The 26,326-nt window shown below is 36.8% G+C and overlaps 1 protein-coding gene across 1 annotated transcript in view; it reads left to right on the top strand.

Moving 5' to 3' along the window:
- Positions 1-995: 995 nt before the first annotated feature.
- Positions 996-26,326, top strand: part of LOC150081893 (aldose reductase-related protein 2-like) — a 39,712-nt gene continuing 14,381 nt past the window's right edge. The window contains exons 1-5 of the mRNA XM_090378961.1: positions 996-1,143; positions 16,262-16,429; positions 18,469-18,585; positions 20,403-20,489; positions 25,970-26,086. Coding sequence (XP_090235087.1) covers positions 1,078-1,143; positions 16,262-16,429; positions 18,469-18,585; positions 20,403-20,489; positions 25,970-26,086 — 555 coding nt within the window. The 5' untranslated portion in view covers positions 996-1,077. The remainder of the gene's footprint in view (positions 1,144-16,261; positions 16,430-18,468; positions 18,586-20,402; positions 20,490-25,969; positions 26,087-26,326) is intronic.

Genomic DNA, 26,326 nt, shown 5'->3' with positions numbered 1-26,326 from the left:
ATCGTTTTTTTTTTTTTTTTTTTTTTTTCCAGCAGATCCCTCCAGCTTCAATTTAGAAATAATTTTCTTTTGTTGCAGGAAAGGTCCAGTATATCTAGAGCTGGGAAATTTCTTTAAAGATGGATACAAAAACTTCCATTCTTGTATTTCTCAGGTACTGGTTATATCATAAAACAAACACAATTAAGAAAAAAAAATAATCAAATTATGATTCTGACGCTTGTAGTCCAATATTATATGACCCACTTCTTAATTTAAAAAAACCAACTGGAACCCTCTAGTTTCAAATGCCGGAATAAACGCATGAAATACAAGATGCCAAAAGGCAAGTCTACTTCAAATGCACTTTGATATGGGTCGTAACTGAGAGATTCTTCGCTGAATGCGTACGTTGATATAATTTTTTATTCGTATTATTTTCCTGCATTATTTTTCGCCTTTCTACATTATCTTAAAAAGTAGAAGAACTAGTCTGCATTAGCGATATTTGGATTACTTCTTTCCGCGTTTATGTATGATAACTCTTTTACCTCATGGAACAATATAAAAAAATATGAGACTACTTTTTGAAACATCCTTTAAACATTACGAACAAAACGCTAGAAAGTTCTATTCATTTATTTTGGGCTGATAGGTATTCGTAACTAATAATAAATATTCTGCCTACAAGTACTCGCTTTATCGGAGTGGCGCACAACTAGCCTGAATGCAAAATCGATTTCCTTTTATTCGTTTGACTTTTAAATCAAAAATGATCATGGATAATTAATATTTTTTACATATCAGAAATATATTTTCGAGTATCACTTCCTGGTATCGCTTAAGTGCGGTAATCGCTTATAATTATCGTCTTCTCGGTACGAGATAATGTTAAAAAACAAAATAAATAAATAAATGAAAAGATATCATACTGACAGGTGAGTGGTACTACTACCTTGACAAAAGGGCGGTATTTTCGACAACTACCAGCTCGTTTCTCAAGGCCATACATTTAAAGCTAACTGTTCATTTTGTCCTGCCTACTAAAGCGTCTCGTTTGTTTCTACAATAGACGTCTGTCAAGAGTTTCCATACAACATGGCTGCGTCTATTAAACTTAACACTGGAGCTCAAATGCCGGTTATTGGAATAGGAACATGGCAAGTAGGTAAAATTTTTACTTTCAATATGAAATATAAACCTGGATATAACTGATTATACTTTTTGTAAACTTTGCATTATGGGAAGAACTGTAAGAACCGTAACGCAGAAGCCTCATCGTTGTGGGAGAGCGGAAGTTGTGGCCTCTTCTAATCTGTAATTGATCGTGGGGGTGCACACTGCAAAGTTAAACCGTTCACTACTCAAATATGACGTACTTGTCATTCTTATGTTTTCAGAGGCAGTCGATTTCAAAGTGAACCTACATCCGAGTAATGTGTCTTAACACAAATTAATATTAATCATGCGTCTATGGGAGGCACTTGATGCGATCATGGGGGAAGGCTCCTCTTAAACACTGCAATTAATATTAATTATGCATTCGTTGGAAAAGCTGTCAGGGAGGGGAACGGATAGCACGTCGTGTATCTAGTACTAATACTTGCCCCTCCCTCCAGCCTTCTGAGAACACTGCATTATTCATTACTTTTGCTAAATTATTGTTGACAGACACGGACCTTCAAAATGCTGCTTTCCCCTCTCGCCCTAGAATATTATCTGGTGACGTTCGTGCATTCATTCCAAAATGAATAAATTCTCTCCAAAAAGGAATTTGATGATTCATTTTGAAGAGAATTTATCGGTAATTTGTGAATTGAGCGTAGGTTACAGAAACTGGTGCAAAGCCGCTCGGTGTAGTCTGTTCGTAATCCAACTCTGTCTAGCTGTGTGTGTGTGTTTTTATCACATTTTCTTAATCTGTTCAAACGTTTATGTTATTCTTGAATTGCTTATATGAGCAGTTATAGACTAATATTAAAAGCATACTGGCCTACTTTTAAGTAAACTTACGTAGAAACATACAATATTCCAATTTCTAAAAATCCCATGAATTTTTGCGATTACAGGTGGTAGGCAGGTCTAGGTTCCGCCCACCGGTTGCTTACGTAGACCAGCGGTTCTTAAACTGTGGGTCGCGACTCCTCCGGGGGTCGCGAAAAAAGATTCTGGGGTTGCAGCAAACTTTGGTAACGTGAGTAAATTAAATATTTATTATAGAACTATTAAAATTATTATACACTGGGTGTCCAACCCGTTCAGTGTACAGACAAAAGGGGTAATCTCTCAGATAGATAGAAGAGGTAATCTCGCAGATAGTTAGAAGAGGTAATCTCTCATTGAATGTTAAGGAAGAATTTGCGGAGCTGTCTAGAAATTCAAATCTTAAACTTGAATTTTCAAAGCAAACCTTGAACGTCTTTTGGCTTATTGTTAAGGTTGAATACCCAATTTGAACTTTCAAAAAATACACTCAGACCGCCGTTTACCAACGCGTCCACTACGGAGTAGAAATTTGGGATTCCGCGACCAAAACTACTTGAAAACCACTGTATTGCAGCCGAGTTCTGTCTATTCAAATAGATCACATAGAAGCCACGGTTACCTTCACAGCAGCGGACTACACCGATGGCCACGGCTCTCGGTCTGGAACGATTGTCAGTGAAGATGGAACAGAGACGACTAACCGTCACTGTGAAAATGCTCACGGGAAAGATTCCCCTCCCAACATTTGGGACGTGATCTGTTGGAGAGTTCCTCCTCCTGCGCCGAGAGAAAAGGCCACAGTTGTGCTCGGCCCATGGGAGACTGCACATGACTAAAAGATTTCTTCCCACATAAATTCTGACAATTATGCAATCGTTGGACGTTGATCTGTGTCGGCTTGCCTGCGACAAGCAGTACACGAGAACGATCTTAATAAAAGCATGTGATCTGCTCCCCACTCAGTAGGGGGACGAATTTGAATTGTGAACTGTGAGGAAACTCGATCTGTGTCACTCTATTCTGTGAACTACGAATTCCTGTAATCTAGTTGTATGGAGAAGTGGTTCACGGGTTTTCTGTTCCTTTATTGATTTAATTTTGACATTTTGTTATTATTATTGTTATTATTTTTATATTATCTTCTTACTATATCTTATTATATTACTTTTCATATGAAACCCCTGGCAGCATGCCGCGTGGGTTTATTGAATCGTACTTTTAAGTACGATCTCTCTATCTCTCTGTCTCTCTCTCTCTCTCTCTCTCTCTCTCTCTCTCTCTCTCTCTCTCTCTCAGGGTAATACAGAAATTTTTTTTTTGGCTGGTACAGCATAAGCCTCAGGCTTCCTTGCACCACATCACATGGCTAATAATAAATAATAAAAAGTTTCAGTTGATGAAGAGTTAATAAGTCAGGTATGACAGATGCACCTAAAAGCGCAAAGCAGCATTAAAGAATGCAAAAGTATATATAAGTATGTATGAATAGATATATTAGATAAAGTATGCATAGATGGAGGTGAAAATTACACAAAGTGCCAATGACTGGAAGGGTAAGGACAGTAGAAAAAGAATTATAGTAGATATGTAAAAGGTGAAAGAATGTTAATGTCTTAAAAGTTATGATGAGTTAAGAAAATTATTGTCTGAATTGCAAAGCCAATAGGAGGTGAGTGAACTGTAAAGTAAAATTATCAATAATAAGGTGAAATTTTATACAAATAAAATAAAAAGTGGTAAAGCACCATGTCATCAGATATGGTGGACATACTTTGATAAAAGTCGAATACAGGTACGGCAAATATGCAGCATCTGATGTCAGCTAAAGTAAATATTGATACATGGTCAGGTATTTCATTAGGGGACTACACCTGACCATGTATCAGAAACTGCGTTTCTATACTTGTCCATAGTAGCAGAAGAAAGGTGAAAGGCCGAGAAGCAAAAAAAAAAATGAAATTAGCACAAGGCCTCCGTGCTTTAGCACAAGGACTACACCTGACCATGTATCAGAAACTGCGTTTCTATACTTGTCCATAGTAGCAGAAGAAAGGTGAAAGGCCAAAAAGCAAAAAAAATGAAATTAGCACAAGGCCTCCGTAGCCGAGTGGTCAGGGGCGGGAGTGCAGTGGTACACGCTCTTTGAGTAGACTGGGGTTCAAGCCCCTGACTACTAAATACGGTCGATCTGCCAATCCGCACTGGACCAGGGTGGCAGATTATGGTCCATTTCTCTCAGCATGAATTGTTGAGGAGGCTTCCATCTTGCAGTGGGTTGATAATGGCTGCAATTTTTTTTTTTTTTTTATTATATAGTATGGACAAGGTAGTCCCAATGCAGTGTCAATTATTAAGGTAAAAATAAGGATCAAGTTAGGTAAAAATAAGGATCAAGTTAGAATAAAACATAGTTAAGTGTTTTCAGAATGGAAAAATGTGTTCTTAATAAAAATATGTAGAGTTTTGTGTAGGATATAAATGTAATAATTTTGTGAAAATTAGAATTAAATAATTTGGAACAAGCACATGACGTAAGGTGAGGTATTAAATTGAGGATAGGGAAGGGAAAATTGAATAGTGTTGCAATAATTGAGTTTATGATGCTACAATGGAAATTTCAAATTGATAATGAATTGTATCGATGACTCCATAATGAACTAAAAATATGTTAATAAAAATTGCGGACGAATTGTGTCTTAAGGACTTGGGTTGCCTAAATTTATTTCATTTAATATGGAATTTTTAATATAAATTTTTCTTCGTGTTTTTTTTAAATATTTTATATTCACTCGTTGTAAGAATAACAGTATTCGCCATATAGTGCAAGGAAACCACTGGCTTTCGCTGCACGGGCAAAAAAAAAAAAAAAAAAAAAAACAAGCAGATAAGAAAACACAAATTATGTGCATCCCTACTCATACAGGTGACTATCCAGTTGACCTTTGAATTTATTCAAACTGCCAGCCTCAACTACCTCCGAGGGCAACTGTTCCAGCAATCGACTCGCTGGCTAAAGGAAAACTTCCAAAAATTTAATTTAAACCTCAAGCCCTGTAATTTGAATTTATGACCCCTAGTTCTGGAATTATTTAGAACATATAGTGTTAATTGTAATGCGACTACGGCCCTCTTAGCCTAGGGGTTTTGTGTTTTCACACAAAAACCTCTGTACGGATGATGCCCTTGAGGAGGATGGAGAGCACAGTCATTATTACCACACGGGGTGCTGCATAGTGGAAACCCAACGTGACCATCAAATGAGCTCCTCGGGAGGATAGTTAAGGAGACAAACCGAAAAGTTGTTGCATTGTAAGAACAGAGCGGAGGGTGGGCTTATTCAAGACGGAAGAAGGGCAACTCCGTCTACGGATCCGACTTACTAATAACGGATTGTTTTCTCCCTTTAGGCAACAGCTGATTGACGGATTTTCAAATGGGCGTTTAGAATGAGGACCGCTTTGTCCAGGATACTTGCTTGAATCGGGGATGGACAACACAAGAATCTGTTGAAGTGATGCTGAAAGGAGGCCAATGGCGTACAATTACAATTGCAGTGGCGTAGCTACCATGTAGGCAGGCAAGGCAATTGCCTCCGGGCCCGGGACCTTTAGGGGGCCCGGCGCCTTTGGCTATTTCCTGTTTTTGCAATTTTCATTAATTAAGTAGGGGCCCGAACGTGTTCTTTTTGCCTCCGGGCCCGAAAAAGGGTAGCTACGCTACTGTACTATTGATTGTATTATTGAGTATTTATGTATCATTAATCCGCTGTACTTGCAATTCGGAATGTAAATTTCTTGTTTCTAATAAAATATATTTTTTTTATTAAGAAAATGCGTTTTGTAGTTTCCAGAGGGGAATGATCTTCCTTCAAACCAATATGCACTTTACAATCTACTCTGAATGGGCTGGGAATGAAGGTGTAGATGAATAACAGAAAATTTACTATTGATGCTCCCCGTATCACATATTAAATACTTACCACCAAGATTAAGGAAAGAGTTAGAATGCATAGCAAGGTGTTCCGCTGCTGCTGCTGCTGCTGCTGCTATGTACACAAAAGGATAAAAAGAAAAGTTATAGTTGCTTACCCACAATCTAGGTGACTTCGTCTGGGGTCAACCGCCCAAATTGAAAGTAAACAGCGACAAGGGATTCTCTGTTTCCGTTTTACTTTCAAGTTATATATTACAGGGGGCCTCGAATTTAAATATGGCCGGGGCCTATTTCCTCCTTAATCCGCCCCTGGTGGCCGCTATGTTTTAATGCAACAAAATGCATGATGTTACACTTGGAGAATAGCAACTCCAAAATAACTTATAATCTTTTTAGGGTTAAATTAGAAATAGTTGAGGAAGAAAGGGATCTGGTGTTTACGATACGGGCCAATATGAAGTTCTCTGAGTAGTGTAAACAGGCGACCAGGAAAGCCCGTGATGTCCTATCGATGGCTTATCGAACAATATCCTGTAGAGACAGGGAGGTCATAATCCTATTGTATAAGGCAATTGTAAGACAGCATTTGGAATACTGTGCCTAGGTATGGAGACTTGATCTGAAAACAGACATTGAGCTTCTTGAAAAGGAGCAAAGACGAAGGAAAATATGAAGGCAAATTTTACTTTCATATCGTTTTCGGCACTGGGTTAGAGAAGAAAAAAAAAAAAAAATGTTGTGGGAAAAATCACAACAGTTATTAGTCAGTTGAAATTGGTATGAGAAAGCATTTCAAATACAGTGTCAATTTTATTGTTTTTGGTTCGCTTGTTAACGCAACAAATTCATGTAAGATAACTGAGTCCTTTTCATTGCTTTTTCTTATTTTTTATTTTTGAACGTCTTCTTTTTCAAGAAATACAACATGCAGGAAAACCAAATGTCTCATTTCCACACATTTATGAACAGCAACTGAATGTATAGTAGACTTTGAGAATAACGGCACCTTCGGGAATTCAAGGTGCCGCTATTTCGATTTTTTCGTTATCTAGAAAGTTTTATTTTTAGTATATTTAATGCAGAAATAATGAGGCTAAATAAGATATAAGGAGATTAAGAATGCAATTTTATGAACTGCACATAAAAAACACAAACATGTTGACGATCCAATTTTATATTCTGCCATTAATATTCTTCTACTTACGCTTCGTTCTATTTTCTTTATTGTATCAAGTTTAGTCTGCGCGTGAAGCACAGTAGTATCGTCACCTTCTTCCTCATACTGGGTGGAAAAGGCCTGGGTTCGAATCCCGTCGATGATGAGCTTTTTTTCACTCCGTTGCTGAGTTAGTTGGACTCAGGCGTACATAGCAAGATTTTTATCTCCTGGGAACTGAGGTTTTGTCGCAAAACAGGCAATTCGACCAGAGAACACACGCGATTTAAATACGCAATACACATGGGTATATGAATTAAATTTCCGGGTGACCCTAATGAAAAGAAAATAGTTTGGATTATATCAAGTTTGTCACTAAGCTTTAATGTTGTCCTTTTTTGATTCTCTCTATGAGGCTTATTTCAACAGCCATAATGAGGGGTTTTTAATTTAAAATAAATGTAAAACAGCGGTATAATCTGTGATATCGATACAGAATTCACTTTCAAAATGGCGAAAACATAAAAAATACAGGCATCACGTTACTTGGCGTTTTCTTTTTGTTTGGCACTTCAAGACATCTGCGTTGTATGTAAACATCCGATCTCAATCATCGTTAGCTTGAATGTTCCATTATTTGGAATGCCGTTATTTCGACAGTCTACTGTTGTGGGGGGGGGTTATTTTTATATGTTTATTACTTATTGTTATTTACTTTATTTAAATAATTTCCTTTATAAATATCCTCTTTTTTTTTTAACCTGTTCCACAATGCTATAAGGGCTTATTAAATTATTCCCTGTACTCTACTGTGCCCCCCGTTTAGTCCCCTCCCACTTTACACCTGACTTGTTTGTCTCCCAGAAGATTCTAGACTCTAAGGGGGGTCTCAATATTTTTTTTCCTCTGGATTGGCTGAAGTTCAAAATGACTGACAGACTCTTAAGTACCAAAACATAATAATATTTATTGACAATATATATACATTTCCAATCAATAGCTACGATTGACTGTGAACTTTAATATGTGTAGCTTTTTTAGGCCGTTAGGCTTTATCTGTGTATATCTTTGTAATTCAAACTACAGAGTTTTCATACATATATATATATCATTATTTTCTTCGTGTGTCTCATCCTTGGGTTCTAACGGATCTAAGAGTCATTACATCTTATGATCCTTACATGAGTTTTCCGACCAATCAACTGTCCTAGTAGGTTTACAAGTGGCTTCCAGCATGGCAACAAACAATTTTAAGTAGCTATATATATATACATATTTATATCCCTTTCCAAAATCACCACGTATACATACATATATATAAATATATCTCAGTTAGCAAATCCTTTCCTCAACTACAGACAGACCTGTTCATCATTCATAATCAACAATAGTAATTAACCGTTTTCCCGTATCTAATCCTATAATCCTTTAACTAGCAGGGCACTCTATCAGCGTTTTATCCATTTAAAACAGTTACTATCACTCTGTGTTATACTCTCTATAAATCCAAATTCGCTATAATTTCATAATCAACTACAATCCTTTGTTACCTACTTTGTCATTCCCTCAAAATCAACTATTATCTCAAAGTATCCTTTCTACCCATTTATAAATCTTTATCTTAAAAACCTACACTTAATTTCACTACAGTTCTGTGGGCATGGTTACAATTACATTTAACTTTCTCTTATAGATTAGGTATTTCTTCTAGAGTCCTTCCTTTATAAACTTAAGTTTTGTTTCTTACTGAACTATCACTTACTCAGTTTCCAAGTGATTTTCCTATTCAGGGCTGCCATAACCATCAGCATAACGGCGTAGACTAGGAGGCGGGCGGTTGCTCGTCCATGGAATGCATCAATTTACTTGAGATTCGCTCTCCCATAGGCACTGCGCTGTTGAGTTGAGTAAGGGTCCTTTTCTTACGGCGTTCTCTAGGATTTTCCTTGGGCACTCTTCTTCCTTCGCTATGAATTTTGTCGGCTTCTCACACTGCTGTAGTATACACTGGCTACTGCAGAATATTCTTTCTTCCACATGGACACATTTATTTTCCCAACTTTAGGCTTACGAAATTTCTCACAAAGAAAATTTCCTTCCCATTCCTAAACCATCTCCCCAAACTCAGCAACGACTCTGCCCCCCGACTGTCTTCCTCTACGCACTTCCGAAAACTACCTCACACGACGGTCTTCCTCTACGCACTTCCAAAGACTACTCCAAAAAAACTTCTCCTTCTCCTCACTCTGGATTTCAAAATTTCCTGCGCTTTTTCGTTCAGACCAATTGCTGACCAGTACATCCCTTCCCCTGTGATTCCCATTCGTCTCCAATACTCTTCGAGGGCGTGTCTTCCATCCTTTTTAGAGAGGGCTACTTGCTTCCAGCAATTCCTAGAATATTTTAGAAAGGCAACTGGAAATTCCTGTAATTTTGGAGTTTCTAGATCGTCTTTGTGTTTGCCCAGCTATGCCCTGTATTGGCCTTGATACACCTGTCGTTAATTGCCCCCGTGAAATTTTAAAGTGTGCACTTAAATATCATGAATACCTCCATTACTGAGCTCCATCTCTATCTTATTTATTTTTGTTTCAGCTCATTGTTCTTTAGGGCGAAATGTTAACTCTGATCTGAGCTCATTAACTACGGTCTGCTCCATCAGTGTTTCCTATTGTATCGCGTGTTCGAAACGCTTCCCCCCCGTTGCTACGTTAATCTTCCTCTAGCTTAAGGTAATAGTCCAAACGAGCACAATTAAACCTTGACTTATCCGAATTATCCTACACACTTTCAGTTATTAGTTTTTGACCATATATATTTCAAATGGTTGTCTGTGTTAATATTCCTTAATAATTTTTTCAATATCAATAACCCTCATTTTTTTTAACAGTTGTAAGGACAGGTCCTTACAGTGTATCTTCTACTGATATGGGTACCTATAGTCACCGAAGTATACGACCGATTATGTTAGCGTTTCAGAGATGGAGCGAGCGTTCTTGGCCATAGCTAAGGTCACTTAATTGCTTCAGCAGAAGACAGGAGTTAACTGCAATCTTGAACCTTAAAGTCTGTGCGAATTTCTAATTAGAAGTCGGAATTATTGAAATTCTATTATAAGCCTGCACAGTACACGCCCTCCAATGTAGGAAGGGGATGTACCACTACATCTGCTTCAGGAGTTCCGGCCCTGAAGCAGATGCAGCGGTGCATGTATGTGTCACACACTTGCCAAACAGGAAGCACTACAGTTTGGTGTGTATAAAAGTCCTTTGCAGTAAATTACTTGGCTTTATCAAATGGAAACGAGTTACATAAAACAGCATCGTCATCGTTTCTGTCCTTCATAGAAAACTTGATCTTAGTTGTGCACCATAATGCCCTGTGGAACCAGTAGCTCATTTTAAGACAAAGGCTTATTATTACAACTTGATTTCATAATGTTTGATTTTCTAACCGTTCCATCAATATTAAAGTAGAAAACCAAAAATGACGTTACACAATACCATCTGGTATTGTGGAAGTCGGGAGTTTAAATAAATTCAAGAAAAAAATTAAACGAATTATTAGAGAAGGGATGTACAGACGATGTGAGAAGTTTTTTTTTTTTTTTCCCCGATTCTGTATAAGCTTGCTTCTTTGCATTATTTGCCAATACAAATAATAAAAAAAGTGACACTGATTTTTGATTTAAAATGTAAACTGTCTGAAGACATTTTATTTTATTTTAAATTAATTTATAAATTAATTAAATTAATTAATTTATTTATTTATTTTGGCCTGGGGATATGGGCGCTGTTACAGCCTAACCCCGAAATCTCTTCCTTGCCGGATCTTGGAATTTTAACTAAAAAATTAGTTCGAAATTTGACCTGTCGTGTATTATGTTGTAAATTGTGTCATTGTGCAATCATCGATTGACTCATTACAAGTACGTACTGTCATCTTCTCTAAGTGTACTTTAACTTTATTCTTTCCATCACGCAATAAATTACATGCCACTCTTTCTTTCTTTAGTTCCTGACTATCTATGCGACCTGCGTTTCGTTGCAGCCATTGATTTCTCTCTCGCTCTCTCATAAATTTATAAAGCGTCCTCTATAGTTGATTTTTAGCAAATTCAATTTTTTTTTTTTTGAATCCATCGTAACCAGTAAATGAAGACGCAAACATCCTTATCTTCTTTTCGAAAGCCGCTTGTTCATATGATTTCAAGATGTCACACCTACTTAGTATGGGGAAAAGATGATAAAAAGGACCGGTGCAACATTTAGTATTTATGATACTAAAAGTTAATTAGGTGCCATGTTTTCGACTTAGCCACTTATTCGTGCCTAACAGCACGAAATTTTCAGAAAATTGTTGAAAAATATTGAAAATTGTTGTTTCTAGATTTTTTCTCATTTTCCAAGTAAATGAAAGGGAATATTTCATATAAATAGAAACATTAGTCGTGAGGCTAGTCTGAGTATTTCAAAGATTAAGAAGTCTGTAGTTTTTGCCATTTACTGGAAACATTCATTCTATAATAAAAACTAGGCAATTTGGCATTTTTTCAGAGTTACACGCAAACCCTGCGAATGAACAATTTCTAGATTGCAAGAAACAGTTCAGTTACCATTAATTGTCATTCGAGATGTCTTATTTAGTAAAAAGCACAACCATCAAAAAATACACCGACGCCAGTTTAGCCAAATCGCCTTACGTTATTCCAGTCGATTGTACAGACCAGTGTTTCTCAACTTTTAGGAGATCTCTGAGCACCACAAAGTATTCCCTGATTTAGGCGGAGCACCAGAACAAATGTGTGTATACTCACTGGCCTAAAAATTAAAAGCCTTTTGCAAATGGCATCAAGAGATAAGTAAACGTTCAGTTTAATTAGCTGTTTCAATTTAGTATAAAGGCATGGGGCAGGAATTATTTCCGACTGCTTAATCGGCAGTAACTCTTTTAGTTTGCCTTGAAAATTAACACAGAATCCTATTCCGATTTTTTAAGGAACGATTTACCAGGTGAAGTTTCTTTTGCTTTCCGTTTTCTTATGTGGGTTATGTATGATGGCGCTTTGCATCATTTTAGTCGTATAGTCAGAGACTATTTCGATGAACATTTTCTTAATAAATAGTTAGACCGTGCAGTAGTCCCGTTTCGTGGTCTGCCGGCTCCTGGGACTTGAGTCCATTCGATTTTTATTCAGTATAGCCATCTGAAAAATCCATCGTTTAAGCGACACCCACTGACAACATTGGAATGCTTTGCAAACGTGCCGTCACATTAAGCAGGGTGCTTATTGTTACCATCCTCTCACACTATTGGTGGGGACTCAGTCTGAATCGTCGAGCTCATCGAGCACCCACAATCTGTCCTTTATCAAAGTCCGATAAATCCTTCCTTTTACCCATCAAGCTTGGAATTTTACTACCTACTGAACCACTGACACCTTATCTATGCTACGTAGGTCGACTAACTGCGCACTCTCGTGCCGCACGTGGTCAACGAGTCGCATTCAGTTTTCATAGGGGTCGTCATAATTCAGTGATCATTCAGTGTACTTACTCCTCATAGCCTTACGTATATTAAGCCCAAAGCAGCCGGAAGTTTGCTTTGGCGCTTAACATATGCATAACCTACCTTCGAATGCTTGCATATTAAACGCGGATGGCTTGATTTCCGAGAACCGCATCTTCAAGCAGCTTAAATGAAACATTAAAGTTAATCGGAGTGCATACAGTAACAGGATTATAGGATTTGGCATCACTAGTTGTGATAATCCGCCTGCTTACTGGAATGAATTTTAGTTTAAGCCAGCTACATATCAGCCTTTGAAGCAGCGGGTATTGTATTTTTATGGCTGACTGTAGCAATGAATTAGCAATATGACGGGTATGCAGATACAAAATATTCTCTTTCGCCCAAGTCTTTATTGCGCTCCTTTTTTATATTGTAGACCTTATTTTTGTTAATCGATGATCAGCCTTTTTTTAAAAATATAATTAAAAGTAGGGTTGCCGATTTGTTATGAAATCCCGTGTACATATTTAGATTTCTTTCTGAATAAAGTGAAGATTATGCAGTCAGAAATGTACTCAAAACCTTCCCAGCGACCAATGAACTATACGCTGATAATTTGGTGTCTATCTGACTTTTCTTGCCCAAACTACTGCCCAACCATCTGAAACTATACATAGGTTTCTACCAGGGAAGAGATTTTGGCTTTGGAATCAGAATTAATCGCAATATAATTATTCCCAGGACTAACAGAACATACTCTGAAAATTTGGTGTCGACCCAACTTTTTCCTGTGTTGTAATTCTTAAGCATCTGCAGTGCTCCGTCTGTATACAGTGAAACTTCTAACGGACACCTCTCGTTAACGGACATCTCTCTACAACGGACATTTTCAAATTCCCCAACTCACCTCCATTGGTTTTAACGTGTTTTCAGCTTCTGTCTAGCGGACATTCTCTGTAACGGACGCGGACAGGCAATCTGCACTGTTTCGTTTAGATTAGCACTTAATTTGATCTCCCCATAACGGACAGCGGGCGAGCTCACGGCCCTTTTTCTAGGAACGTTTCTTCCACGTATTGCCTCAATCCTGTGTTTATTTTCTATTTCCGATTCTCTGAATTTTATCAAGGTTTACGTCGCTGTTCTAAACCCTTTTTCAAGAATTTTAAGGCACGTGTAAAACTTCTGATGAATTCGGTGTGTGCAGGGAGGGGGGGGGGAATATAGTCGGCTTTTCAGTTTCAGTTTTCAGTTTTGTTCAGTGTCGTGTGAAGTGCACAATGTCTTCTCGTAAACATTTAACTTTAAAAGATAGTCGAACTCATTAATGCGTATGATCGGCAAAAAAATAGTGTTCGCAATCTCGCTGTAAAATTCAAAATCGGGAAGACGCAGGTAAGCGACATCCTAAAGAAAAAAAATGAACTGCTCAAACAATTTTGGCAACACGTAAATGATCAGGTTCAAAATCATTCCCGAAAACTGTTGTACTTCAAATTTGTCGCGCGCGTGCTAAAAAAATTCCCATTAATGGGCCTATTATTAGGGAAAAGGCTTTGGAGGTTGCGAAATCTATGGGACTAAATGAGTTCAAAGCTTCTGTGGGATGGCTAGACAAGTTCAAAACTCGGCATAAAATTTCTTGGAAAACCGTAAGTGGTGAAGGTGGATCTGTTGATACTGGGGGTTCTAACAGAATGGACCGTCAAATTGGAAGATTTATGTCGTGATTTTGAAGCTAAGGATATTTACAATTGTGACGAAACAGGGTTGTTTTTTAAAGCTCTTCCTGAAAACACAATGAGTCTAAAAAACGAAAAGTGCCAGGGCGGAAAAATTTCTAAGGAACGCTTGACTGTACTATTGCCTACAAATATGCTGGGAGACTTTGAACAACCTCTTGTTATAGGAAACCCACAAAATCCTCGTTGTTTCAAGGGCATAAAGTTGAATCTTTTGGATGTTGACTGGAAGTCTAATAAAAAGCGTGGATGACACGAGATATCATGAGCGAATGGATAAGTCACTTTAACCAAAACATGATTCGTCAAAACAGAAAAATTATTCTTTTCATGGATAATGCTGCATCTCACCCGCACATTGAATTGTCCAACATTCAAATCGTTTTTCTGCCACCAAACACATCTGCAGACTGTCAGCCCTTGGATCAAGGGATAATAAAAAAATTTAAACTTCACTACAGAAAACGTGTTTTAAGACATCTCATTGCAAACATGAACGATGTAACATGTTCGAGTGACCTTGCAAAGAAAATCAGCATCCTAGATGCGATTCAATGGATTTCCTCTTCAGTAAACGCAATTAGAAAACAAACTGTCGTGAACTGTTTTGTAAAGTCTGGCTTCTCAAACGCAAAAATTGAAGTTGTGAACAGCAATGTGGAGCACCAAGAAGAACAAGAACTTCAACATCTATTGATAATGTACGATACTTCCGCTACAAGTGACCCTGGCTACAAAGATATAGACTCAAACCTCACTACAGAAGATGGTGCTCTAGATATCAACGACATTATCATCGATATTTTTCAAGAAGTTCCTCATGAGGATGAAGAAATGGAAGGAGGTCATTCTGTCGAAGAACATATTAACGACGAACCACCGATGAAAATAGAAGAAACGCTCATACAAATCAATCGTTTAAAAATGTTTTTCGCCGCTGAAGAAGATACTGAAGGACTTTCGATGGTTTCTTCACTCCAAACAAATGTTGAAAACAAAATTATCAGCCGGAAGAAGGTGCAGAAGAAAATAAGTGATTACTGTATGTATTTTTCTTAAGATAAAGTCATAATATGCATAGCACAATTGTATACATATTATTTACAAAAATATTGTTCAAAATCTGTATATATTTTAATTTAATTTTACATTAAACGTTTAACGATTTTTCTTTCTATCTTTTTTTTTTTTTTTCTCCCTCAGACTTCTTGTTAGCGGACACTTCTCTCTAACGGACACATTTTCGTTCCCCATGGCTGTCCGTTAAAGGGAAGTTTCACTGTATATGTATAACTCAAGGTTTTTTGAGGAAAAAAAAAACAAAACAATCTGAATTTCTGCTGTTCCAATTTTAAATAAATTTGAATTCGACAGATCTTTCTAAAAGACTCAAATCCAATATTTCATGAAAATATGCCTACAGGGAGTCCATTTGTTATGTGCAGACGATAGGCACTTCACACATTTTGAGAACGCGGCTAAAAGGGTTGGGAACCTTAAATATATCTAATGTGTCTCGTACTTAAATTTCTTATGTTAAAACAGGTGAGTTCCTCCTTTCGATGTTCAATTGATATCGCCAGTTGAACGTAGACTGGGAAAACAAAATACTAAATATTAAAGTAGAAACGAAATGTCAACTTTCGAGATGGAAGTCTTTGAAATGTTGAAGATAAGTTGCGAAATTTGCCTTTTACTACGATCTGTTGATGATATCCTACCACCGTCCTCGTTCGAATTCGCAAAACTCTTTTCCACATGAAATGTGTAATTGTATACGATTCCTCTGCCAACAGCAATAATTGTATTACGAATCATTTGTAGAAAATACTTATTCGTTTTGTCTCAACATATATCGTGTGCACAATTATTGAATCAAAGGGAAAAAATAGTTATTTTTGGTTATACATCATGCTGTCCATTTTGTGATAGTCCTAACTTCATTTTTTATTAGTCCACACCTGAAGAAATAGACAGAACTATTGAGGCAGCTTTGGACGCAGGTTACAAGCACATCGATACGGCCTATATGTATCGGAATGAAGCCGATATTGGTAAAGCTCTGAAGAAAGCTTTCGACCAGGGTAAAGTGAAACGTGAAGATCTTTTCATCGTGACCAAGGTAAATTGTTCACGTTTATCATAAGAGAACCAACTATTGTTATATTTTAAATGTAATACCATACTTTTCTCATTTCTGTGTCTGTTTTATTTCGAGATTTCAGTTTGTTCACGGGTTTAATGAAAATTAAATATTTAAGTTTCTGTTGTAATTTTAAATTATAATTTTTGTATTTTCATAATTAGTTTTTAATGTGAATTATGACTAATTACTAATTATATTTTTATGAATTTCATTCATAAAAATATTAGTCAGATTTTCACATTAAGAAAATAGCTTTAAAGGTATAAAAATAAATAAACTATCGAAAATTCCTGCACATTGAATTCAAAATATGAGCTAATTTCGTGAATTCGTTTACAGTGTTTTAAAATTGAAAACTTTAAATTTTTATTTAATTTTAAGATTAATAAAAATATTAAAATATAATTATGAATTTAATTCTTTTCTATATCTAAATTACTTGCACTATACTTTCTTTTATAATGTGCTACTTTACATAATTTTGTCATTTTCTAGCATTAGCAGCGAAAATTTTTATAGTTCTCTTAACGCATTGTTTTTAAAAAAGTTCAGTGTCAGAAAACTTACGCCATCCTAAAGGAGTTAAAGGAACTTTCTGAAAACACCTGCATGTCGTGATGACATATGCAAATTATCAAACAAGCTCTATGTTTGAAGTAAAAATAAGCAGTACAGAAAGCCATTGGAGTGGTCAGTAAGACTCGTGCTATTATTAGCTGCAAAAGAAGAACGACAACATTGGTGAGTCAGTTTTCAGAAAGGCAAGATGTCCAGACCATATTTATGGAAAGTGTATATCCAGCCAAGGGCAGATTTACCGACGAGCAGTGATTGCAGGACTTCTCTAAAAAATATTCCCGCTTGGGTCCAGTCTACCTAAATTTGAATTTTATCCAATTGCATAAGTTTGAATGGGATCACTGCACAGTCTGGCTCCTTGAGGCTGGCTGGGCCACCTGGAAAATTACTGTTCCTGTTGAACAAGGTCTTAGGCAGCTGGTTGATGTTGGCATCAGTGAATAGGGGGCACATCTACAACCACCATCCGGGTTCTGGAGCACCAGTCAGAGTACGAAGATATTTTGTTGCAGGCTGTTACTAGAAATAATTAGAACTCATCTTGAGGACTTCCAATATCAAGAAACAGCCTTAATAGTGACTGTCAGTTACGGATTACGTTTGTTTTTTGTCTTCCGTTGACTCCCCCTCATCGCATTTTATCGTATACTGTATAGCTACTTTTGTGGTGCAAAGGTAGAATCAGATGGAACGGCGACGGATTTCCTTTAGTAGTGGTTCTTTTTGGATATCGATGTTTGTTGACTCCCTGGCGAAAGAAAAAATGTTTTTATCCTGTGTTTAACAAAGGCATACAGATCGAAAACGCTAAGAATTATGAAATCGGACGCCATCTTATGCTTGACGTTCATCGATGGTTTCTGTTAAAAGTATTCACACCAACTGCACTTAAGCATGCCCTTTTGCCATTTCTCCATTACGTACATAGCCCTTTGTTCCAAAAGGAGCGTGCTCGATCCCATATAAGACAGTCGACATTTTTCGCTAACCTGCAGGTCCCCTGATTCGATTTTTGTTGGGTATGTCTGGGACATGATGGAACAGCAACTTTGAGACATTTCTCAGCCAGAGTAATGGTGGGGTTGGAATGCCCTTCCACGCACCAGAAATAGAAGAATATTCCAACACAGGTTTAAAAGTCCACTTTCGATATTTTCATCATTTATTTCCTTTACCAGATACTCAGATAAATACATGTAAATATACACTACACTGAGTGTAACTTGTTTACATAAATTGGTGTTTTCAAAAGAAGATTGGAATGATTTGCAGTTTTTAAGTGCAGTTGTAATTTTCTCATTTATAATTGTTTAGTCATTGACTAAGTCGAATAGACTTCACCGCACTTTTCAGTTGCTTTTTTGTGAAACAATAATTAATAATATTGAACTGAAATGGTAATTATTGATATGAGACAACTTCTTTCTTTGCAACAGCTTCCAGTTAATGGGCATCGTCGTCATTTGGTTAAACATTTCATACAGAAATCTCTGGAGAACTTACAGTTGGACTATCTTGACCTTTATCTGGTTCACAGTCCCGTTTCATTTCAGGTAAGGAATGTTTATTATACAGTTACCATACTATAGAATATCCCATCACAGCCGTACAGCTAGAGATTTTACAAAATGACAGTTGTAATATATTAGGAGCTTAACTATGACATAAAGAAAATAAAGTTAACAATTAACTATTATAAATACCTCATTAAACTAGAGAACAAGGTTATCTGTTAAGTATGATATCCACAGTCTATATAACAAGCAATATAAATACTGCATATCAGTAGGTTCAAATTAGTTCACTGATTTCTGAGCCAATTCCGAGGGTCTTTTTCATCAATACGTTTTAATTCCTCGGAGATGTCTTAAATGAACGACGTGACGTCGATCTCCCTGACCACGGGCTTGGTAAGCGATCATTGTTGAAATAAATAAAAAATGATAAAATAAAAAATAATACAAATAAAATAATAATAATAAGAAGAAGAAAATTAAAAATAATAATAAATAATTAATAAGAGAAAAGGAAATAGACAACCTATGCGTTTTCCTCCTCCCGCTGCCATAGGTAATTATCCAGCTGACCTTTGAACTTCCCCAAACTGTAGCCATGCAGGTAACTCATTCTAGTAATTTATAACTCGCTGGCTAAAATAAAACTTTCTGCAATCCAGTCTAAACATCTCCACCCTTAACTTGAAATAACTTCAATTTATGCAAAAGTGCAGGATCGATCAGTTGTATTTTGTAGCCTTGCCATGAATTTTGCCAGAGTAGTGTATTTCATTTGTGTGCTGATGATGATGATGACACAAATAATATTGTTGAATATTTTTGCAAAGTTAATGATGGTTTATTTGGATGATGCAAAGACAAAATCAATTTTTTTTAATTAATCAGGCCGCCGTAGCCTAGTGGTCAGGCGCGCGGGTGCATAAGTACACGTGCCTTGAGTGACCGGGGATCAAGCCCGTGACTGCTGAATACGGTGCTGTTTCTTGTATTCTGTGTATCTTATAAACTCCTCTGACCGTTTGGTCGTTCCGGAGTATAAACAGAAAATTTATTTATTTATTTATTTATTATCCTCCGCTGTTAAGAGAAAACGTCATGCTGATGTTTGGCTACTATTTGAATGAATTCTTAAGTCGACAAATGCAGATGGCAACACTTGGGGCCGTTAACTCACTTGCTCATCAACCCCCTGTAAAGGGTCATTAGAGTGAAAAGGATTGAAGGTATGCAATTATATACTTGCTTACGGCAACTGACATTAGTACCCCCTGCTCTTACCATTGGGACACGATTAGGGCAAGTGGAAGTAAATCCTCGGAATCATCTAGTTTTGATTGGGGATGTTTCCGTTTTCTTTTGTTAGATACGTTTAGTATAAATACGGTTTTCGTTCTATAAATTAAATTTTCTGTTTATACTCCAGGACGACCACACGGTTAGAGGAGTTCACAAGGTAGAGAGAATACAAGAAACAGCACCGTATTCAGCAGTCACGGACTTGAACCCGGGTCACTCAAGGCACGTATACTTATGCACCCGCACGCTTGACCACTCGGCTATGACAGCCTGATTCCGTCTGCCCTTATCTTATAAATAATTCTTAATTTTCCTTACTGCAACTAGTCCTGTTTTGGATAAGTATCTCCTTTTACAAAAATGGAATGACCAGCTGCAATAAAGGGAGTCGGAGTTAATGACTATAATTAAATTATAAAAATTAGATATCGCATTACAAGCATTTATTTTGAATGTAATATACATAAGTTATATGTATGCAATTTTTAATCATTATTTTTACCCTGTGTAAATAAGAGAGAATAATCATACCAACGCGTTTTCTCCCCACTGATTAGTATAAGAGCGATGATGAATTCGTACCTAAATACGAGAATGGTGAAGTGATGTGCGATTTGGAATCTGACCTCTTGGACGTGTGGAAGGTGAGCTAACTTTGAGAAATTAGTACACTCTTTTACGTAAAATTTATTATATTTTGCTTTTAAGGTTGAGACCTATTACCTAATATATCTTTATTCGGTAATATCTCCTTAATATTTGTAACATCACCCTTGTCATGTTACAAATATTAAGGAAAAGAGTGGCATAATGTACCCTTATCGCGAAAAGAAAATTGGTTTCATAAAATTTAATATATTCCCATCTTTTCTTACTGCTCTTAGCAAAATACTTAAAGGAAATGAAATGCTTTTATTAGAAAATCTATATATACACTGGTGTTCAAAGAAAGTTCATCACCCCTTAAAATTGTAATTGTCGTTCGAATAACTTAAGTATATGTCAATATTTCTTACAGATTGCATCAGATAAGGTTGGCACGCGTAGGTGATGACGTAATATTGCATCACCTGTTATTTTCAGCTATATAAGCACGCTCTGCAAGAGTTGCAGTCATTCCTTGCTTGTGTCAGGATGGCGAGTTACGTACAGTAGACGCCACGAAGAAAGAGATCTATTGTCGCTTTACGTGAGGAAGGACGTTCTTCCCGTTATATTGCTTATAGAGTGTCTTGTAATCAGTCGACAGTGAGTGGATTTCTTTCCAAACTCAAGAATACTGGTTCAGCTCATAGGAAAACAGGAACCGGTCGCAAACCAGTCTTTATGCCAAAACAAGACCGCGTTTTGAAGCGAGTATGCCTTAAAAACCGTAAAGCTTCTTCGTCTGAGCTGAAAAGAGAATGGGAAGAACATACAGGAGTGGTAGCAAGTGCAGTAACAGTCAGAAGATGCCTCTTCAAAAATTGGATTTGTAGCCCGTATTTCCAAGAAGAAGAAGAAGTCCCTCCTCACACAAAAAATGAAAAAGGCCCGATTAATTCGATGTAAGGAACATGTCAAATGAACCCCCGACCAATGGAAGTCAGTTATTTTCACGGATGAGAAGAAATTCAACCTGCTCTGATGGGAGACAAACGATTCGCCGTAGACGTGGTAAAGAATAGCATCCAGACTGTACGGTGTCTACAGTGAAATTCCCCACCAGCCAAATGATATGGGGGTGCATTTCGTATCGCTGAGTAGGTCACCTACAGTTTATAAAAGGTTCCGTAAATACCAATGGATACCTGGCTATATTGGAAGGCAAACTGCTGCCAACCATTAGAGATCATTTCAACCTGCCAAGTAATTGCATCTTTCAGGACGACTCTGCTCCTTGTCGTCGGGCAAAAAGTGTAAGTATGCACTTCTGTAGTTACTTTAGCTTCATTTCTGCATTAGAGGTTCGACAGCAATGTGTTTACATTTGTTACAGGTGAAAAAAATTGTTGGAAGAACGGTCCATTACAACTCTTAGTTGGCCAGGAAACAGCCCGGACCTGAGTCCTATAGAGAACTGTTGGCATCGTGTGGAATCTGCAGTTGCCAGAAAGAAACCAAAGACCCTTCGTGAACTTCATAATTCATATTTGGAACCACGAACTATCAGTTGATTATCTTCAGAAACTGATCTTTTCAATGCCTCCACAGTGTGCTGCTGTCATCAGGCCAGAAGCGGTCAAACTAAATATTAGTTTGCACCTGGTGAACTTTTCATTTTGTTTTCCATTTAAAATGATAAACTGAAGCAAATTGAGGGTTTCTGATAACATTTCAGCCATAATTGTCGTGTTTAACAAAACTGTTGTATAAAGGTTGCAAATGCTCATTTTGGAATATTTTGAGAGCTCCTGTCAAATATTACTTAGCTTTGCCTTAACTATTAATAAATATCCTTTGTTTATACAAAGACAGCATATGTATATGCTGTCTTTTATCTATCCTTTAGTAACTGTCTTCTGTATCCTGTCTCCTGCGAACTTTTCAAAATTTATTTTGTACATGTTTTCTAATTCTATTACGTTTGCAGAGAACATGCTCTCAAACACTGTTCTTCCCATTAACTTTGTTCTTAATTATTTTTTCTCCTTTGTTTTTGTTGTGATTCTAGGTTTTATTTTACTTGATTGATGTCACTGAGATGCGGAACATCAGGTTTTCGTTTTATCAGTCCAGCAATCATGGCGAGTTTTATTTCCTGTAATCTGTGTTTCCATGATTTTATATTTAAGTTTGCATATAGGATTACCCTGAAGATGGTGTGCCTTTGTCAGTAACTTTGTTCATCCATCTTACAGCCAATATTCGGCCGCCTCCATGTTCTTAATTTGATTTGAGGGAGCTGAAGGCCAGATAATTGCAATGACACATCGAAATTGGGTACAAGCATCTTGTGAAGTATAGAATTACTAGTTGTTATTTTAGAAATTCTTGTGACTTCCTATTTGATTTCCCACCAGGTTATATGCATATTGAAGTTGTTCTATGTGCTTCTTGAATGTGAGTTTAATGTCCCATATAAGCCCCCTCCAGATCGTTATAGTGTTTAATTTTCATCACATGTTCCTCATTGTTTGTTCAGTATTACTGGATTTCCCATTTGAGTGAAAATTAGAGTGCGTGTCTTTTACGACCCTGTTGGTTCAATCTTGTAATTCTTCGTTATCTATCTCAGGATTTCAATATATGAAGACGTTAAGATCACATGTATATTTTAATATGTTATAGCTGTTAATCAAAAAAGAACCGAGAGAGAGAGAGAGAGAGAGAGAGAGAGAGAGAGAGAGGGCACTCCTCCTTGAGACTCGATTAATTTTCATTTTCATTTCATTCGTTGTGGCGAAACTTCGATCTTCTGTGAGTGGAGACGCTTTTATGAGCGTCTCCAAAAGTTTCCTTGTACAGTGAAGTACAAGAAAAAGTACTCACAGAGCATCTTGCCTATTGCTCCCCCATTTCTGTTGTCATACAATTTGTATGGTTTTACATATTTTGTAGACATTGTTTTTTTTTCTGTTTTTATTCATTATCTCCATCTTCTAAACATTCATCCACAGATGGGGTCTCCAGTGGATCAAAAAGATGAAAGTCCAACAGAGCCACATTGAACTGTGTAGCGGAACGCCGTCCAGCATAATTTGCAATTGTGTCCCTTGTCTACCCATTGCTATTTACCTATACGGTGTTCTAGCTTGCATTGTTTTGGAGAACATCATTCTCATTCCCTTCTCAAAGTCAATGAAACAACTTTTCAGTTTATTCAAAATTACGCCTCAGAATTTATGGTTTGGCCATCCATAATTTCCATCAAAATCTTACCTTTCGTGTCATCTACCCTTCATCTTGTATAAGGAGTTGGGTGGCGTCACTCAATGAATTGTCGTTTGATTTCTTGCTCAATGTATTGTATCCACGTTCCATCATCTGTGACGGGAAGGCTTCCCCAAGGATAATGGGGAACCCTTCCCCATGGATAATGCTCAAACTATATCTAGTAGATTGTTATATTGAAATGCTCTTGATTTTCAAGTGTATGTACAGTCTTATAATAACAGTGATGTAAATGCACGTGGACATCAGTACAGAAAGCACTATTTCATGATTAAATGAATCTGTCTTTAAGAGCTGTACCACAGCTTTTTGTTTTTACAAAGTGTTATATATGATTCCATTTTGAAAATGTACTACTCTAACACTGTACAGTCTGTCCTCGTATAGCACGATAGTTGCGTTCCTAGAAAACCTCGTGCAATGCAAAATCGTGCAATATAAACAACAGGCCCTATGGGAAAAGTGGGGTTAGGTGCCGAACACCCAAGATTGAACACACATTTGGAACCAAAACATTACCAAACACAATAAATAATCGGGTAATTTTAATCGTTATAAAATACTTACGTATTTTATAACGATTAAAATACGTAATAAAAATAATATATGATAATAAAGTATTTTTAGTATTTTTTAATACTAAAAAAAGTATTTTTTACGGATAAAATACGTATTTTATTCGTAAAAAAATTATTATATTAAATAAAATAGTCGTAATAAAACATTGCTAATACTTTTGCTTCTATCGTAAGCAAACTTGCTTTTTGTTTGATTTTCTATCCAAACAGATGACGGCCGTTCCATCTCTTCCAGTTCTTGTGTCTTAATCTAATGGATTTTAATTACACTTTGAGTTGTTCCCGCTATGAAAGTTGTTTTTATTTTCTCTGCATTCTTTGTAATTCTCCGCGTTGTCTCATTTAGGTCTGTAGCACGTGCAATATCACATGGTCTTTCATTTCGCTCAAAGCGTTTCACAATTTCATATTTTTTCTCTATCGACAGAAGCGGACTGGCCATAAGCCTTACGGGGGAAACCACGGTGGGCCGGTGTGATTTTGGCCATAAACCGTAGTATGAGGCCACTATAAATTTTCCCGGGTAAGAATTTTTGACCCAGTCCGCCTCTGTTTATCGATATTGCTTCTTTTTTTTTTCTCTCTGAATCTGCAGTGTCTTAGCCAGGACGCTTCCTTTTCACACCTTTTAAGTATTTTACTCATTTTTAGGGAATAAAGCACAATTACAAACGAGGAGGCACGCTTGATACACAGAAACAAAGCTGCGCGCGTGTAGCAACTGAATAAACAACACCGTAAAGGCCGAGATACACTATTAACGCCCCACATTTTACTAAAGCACATTTCTGGGGGTTACTACCATAAAACAATAAAAACAATTTCCAGTTGCGTTTCTGCTAGTGCAATCTGTTATAAACTGGTAGTAAACTCGATCTAATTGCATTTGCGATTATATCGATAGCTGGAATTGTGTTGGTTTTTACGTTATTATGGTGAAATGTGTTTCCCCTTCACTGATATAAAACACATAAATACATTTTCAGAATCTTCTTCGTTCCTATCGTGTTGCGTTCAGTTGGGGGTGATTCCGCATTCGACTGCCATTTCTTGTAAACACAAAGGCGAATCGTGTATAAGCTAATTCGGTTCGTGTTATACAGTATAAGATAACGTTCCGCTATTTATAAATCGTGTATGATCGAATTCGTGTAATGCAAACACGTGTTATACGAGGACTGACTGTACTACAGTAGTACAATGTACTACTCTAACACTGTACTACAGTAGTACAATGTACTACGCGCACTGTTTTAAAATTCTGTACTCCGTCAAAGCTTAATCACCAATACTGATAAATGCTGAAAGCTTCTCAGAGAATGATGAGCTTTGAGCATTTAGTTGCGGTTAGCTTTTGTACTACAATTAGATTGCTGATTAATTTTACTCAGATTATAAATTTTATGTTAATGAAATCTTAAAGTGATATATTTTAAAAAAAAAAAATTGTTTTTAGTTAAAAGTAGAGCATTTCGTACAGTATGATATTGGTCAAAAACAGTTTATTTCAGTTTAGGAAAAGTTTTTCATTTTTATTTTCTCAGATTCTAAACTATTCACGTTGAATAGCTCACTAATATTGGTCTTATACTCTGCATAAGAATAGATCAACTGTCCCAAAGATTTCTCACACGTAAAATTCTGTAAATCGTTATTCTTCTCATTTCGCACAGGGCATGGAAGACGCCGTTGATGCAGGACTGACGAAAGCCATTGGTCTCTCTAATTTTAACCACGAACAGATTCAGAGAGTTTATGATAATGCTAGAATCAAACCAGCCAATTTACAGGTAGGAAGCGTAAATTAATTTCTAATTATAAGAAAAAAAGCTAAAGTATCAAAATGCCGCGTGTATTTATCAAAAATAATGTTTACTATAAATTTTATTACTGTCATAATAACAAACTGCACCTGGTGATAAATAACTAATTAAAAGTCTGTGGTGAGATCTCTCTTTAAACTAGATAAAGAGTAGAAGACAGTGCAAAGCATCGTGTCTATGTATAGCAAACTTCAAGAAAGCATAGTT

This window comes from Mastigoproctus giganteus, chromosome 8, assembly GCF_048544385.1.
Source record: "Mastigoproctus giganteus isolate SK-2022 chromosome 8, ASM4854438v1, whole genome shotgun sequence".
In the NCBI taxonomy this organism is placed as follows: Eukaryota; Metazoa; Arthropoda; class Arachnida; order Uropygi; family Thelyphonidae; genus Mastigoproctus; species Mastigoproctus giganteus.
Note: the sequence above shows the minus strand (reverse complement) of the source record. Positions and strands in the feature narration are given on the sequence as shown.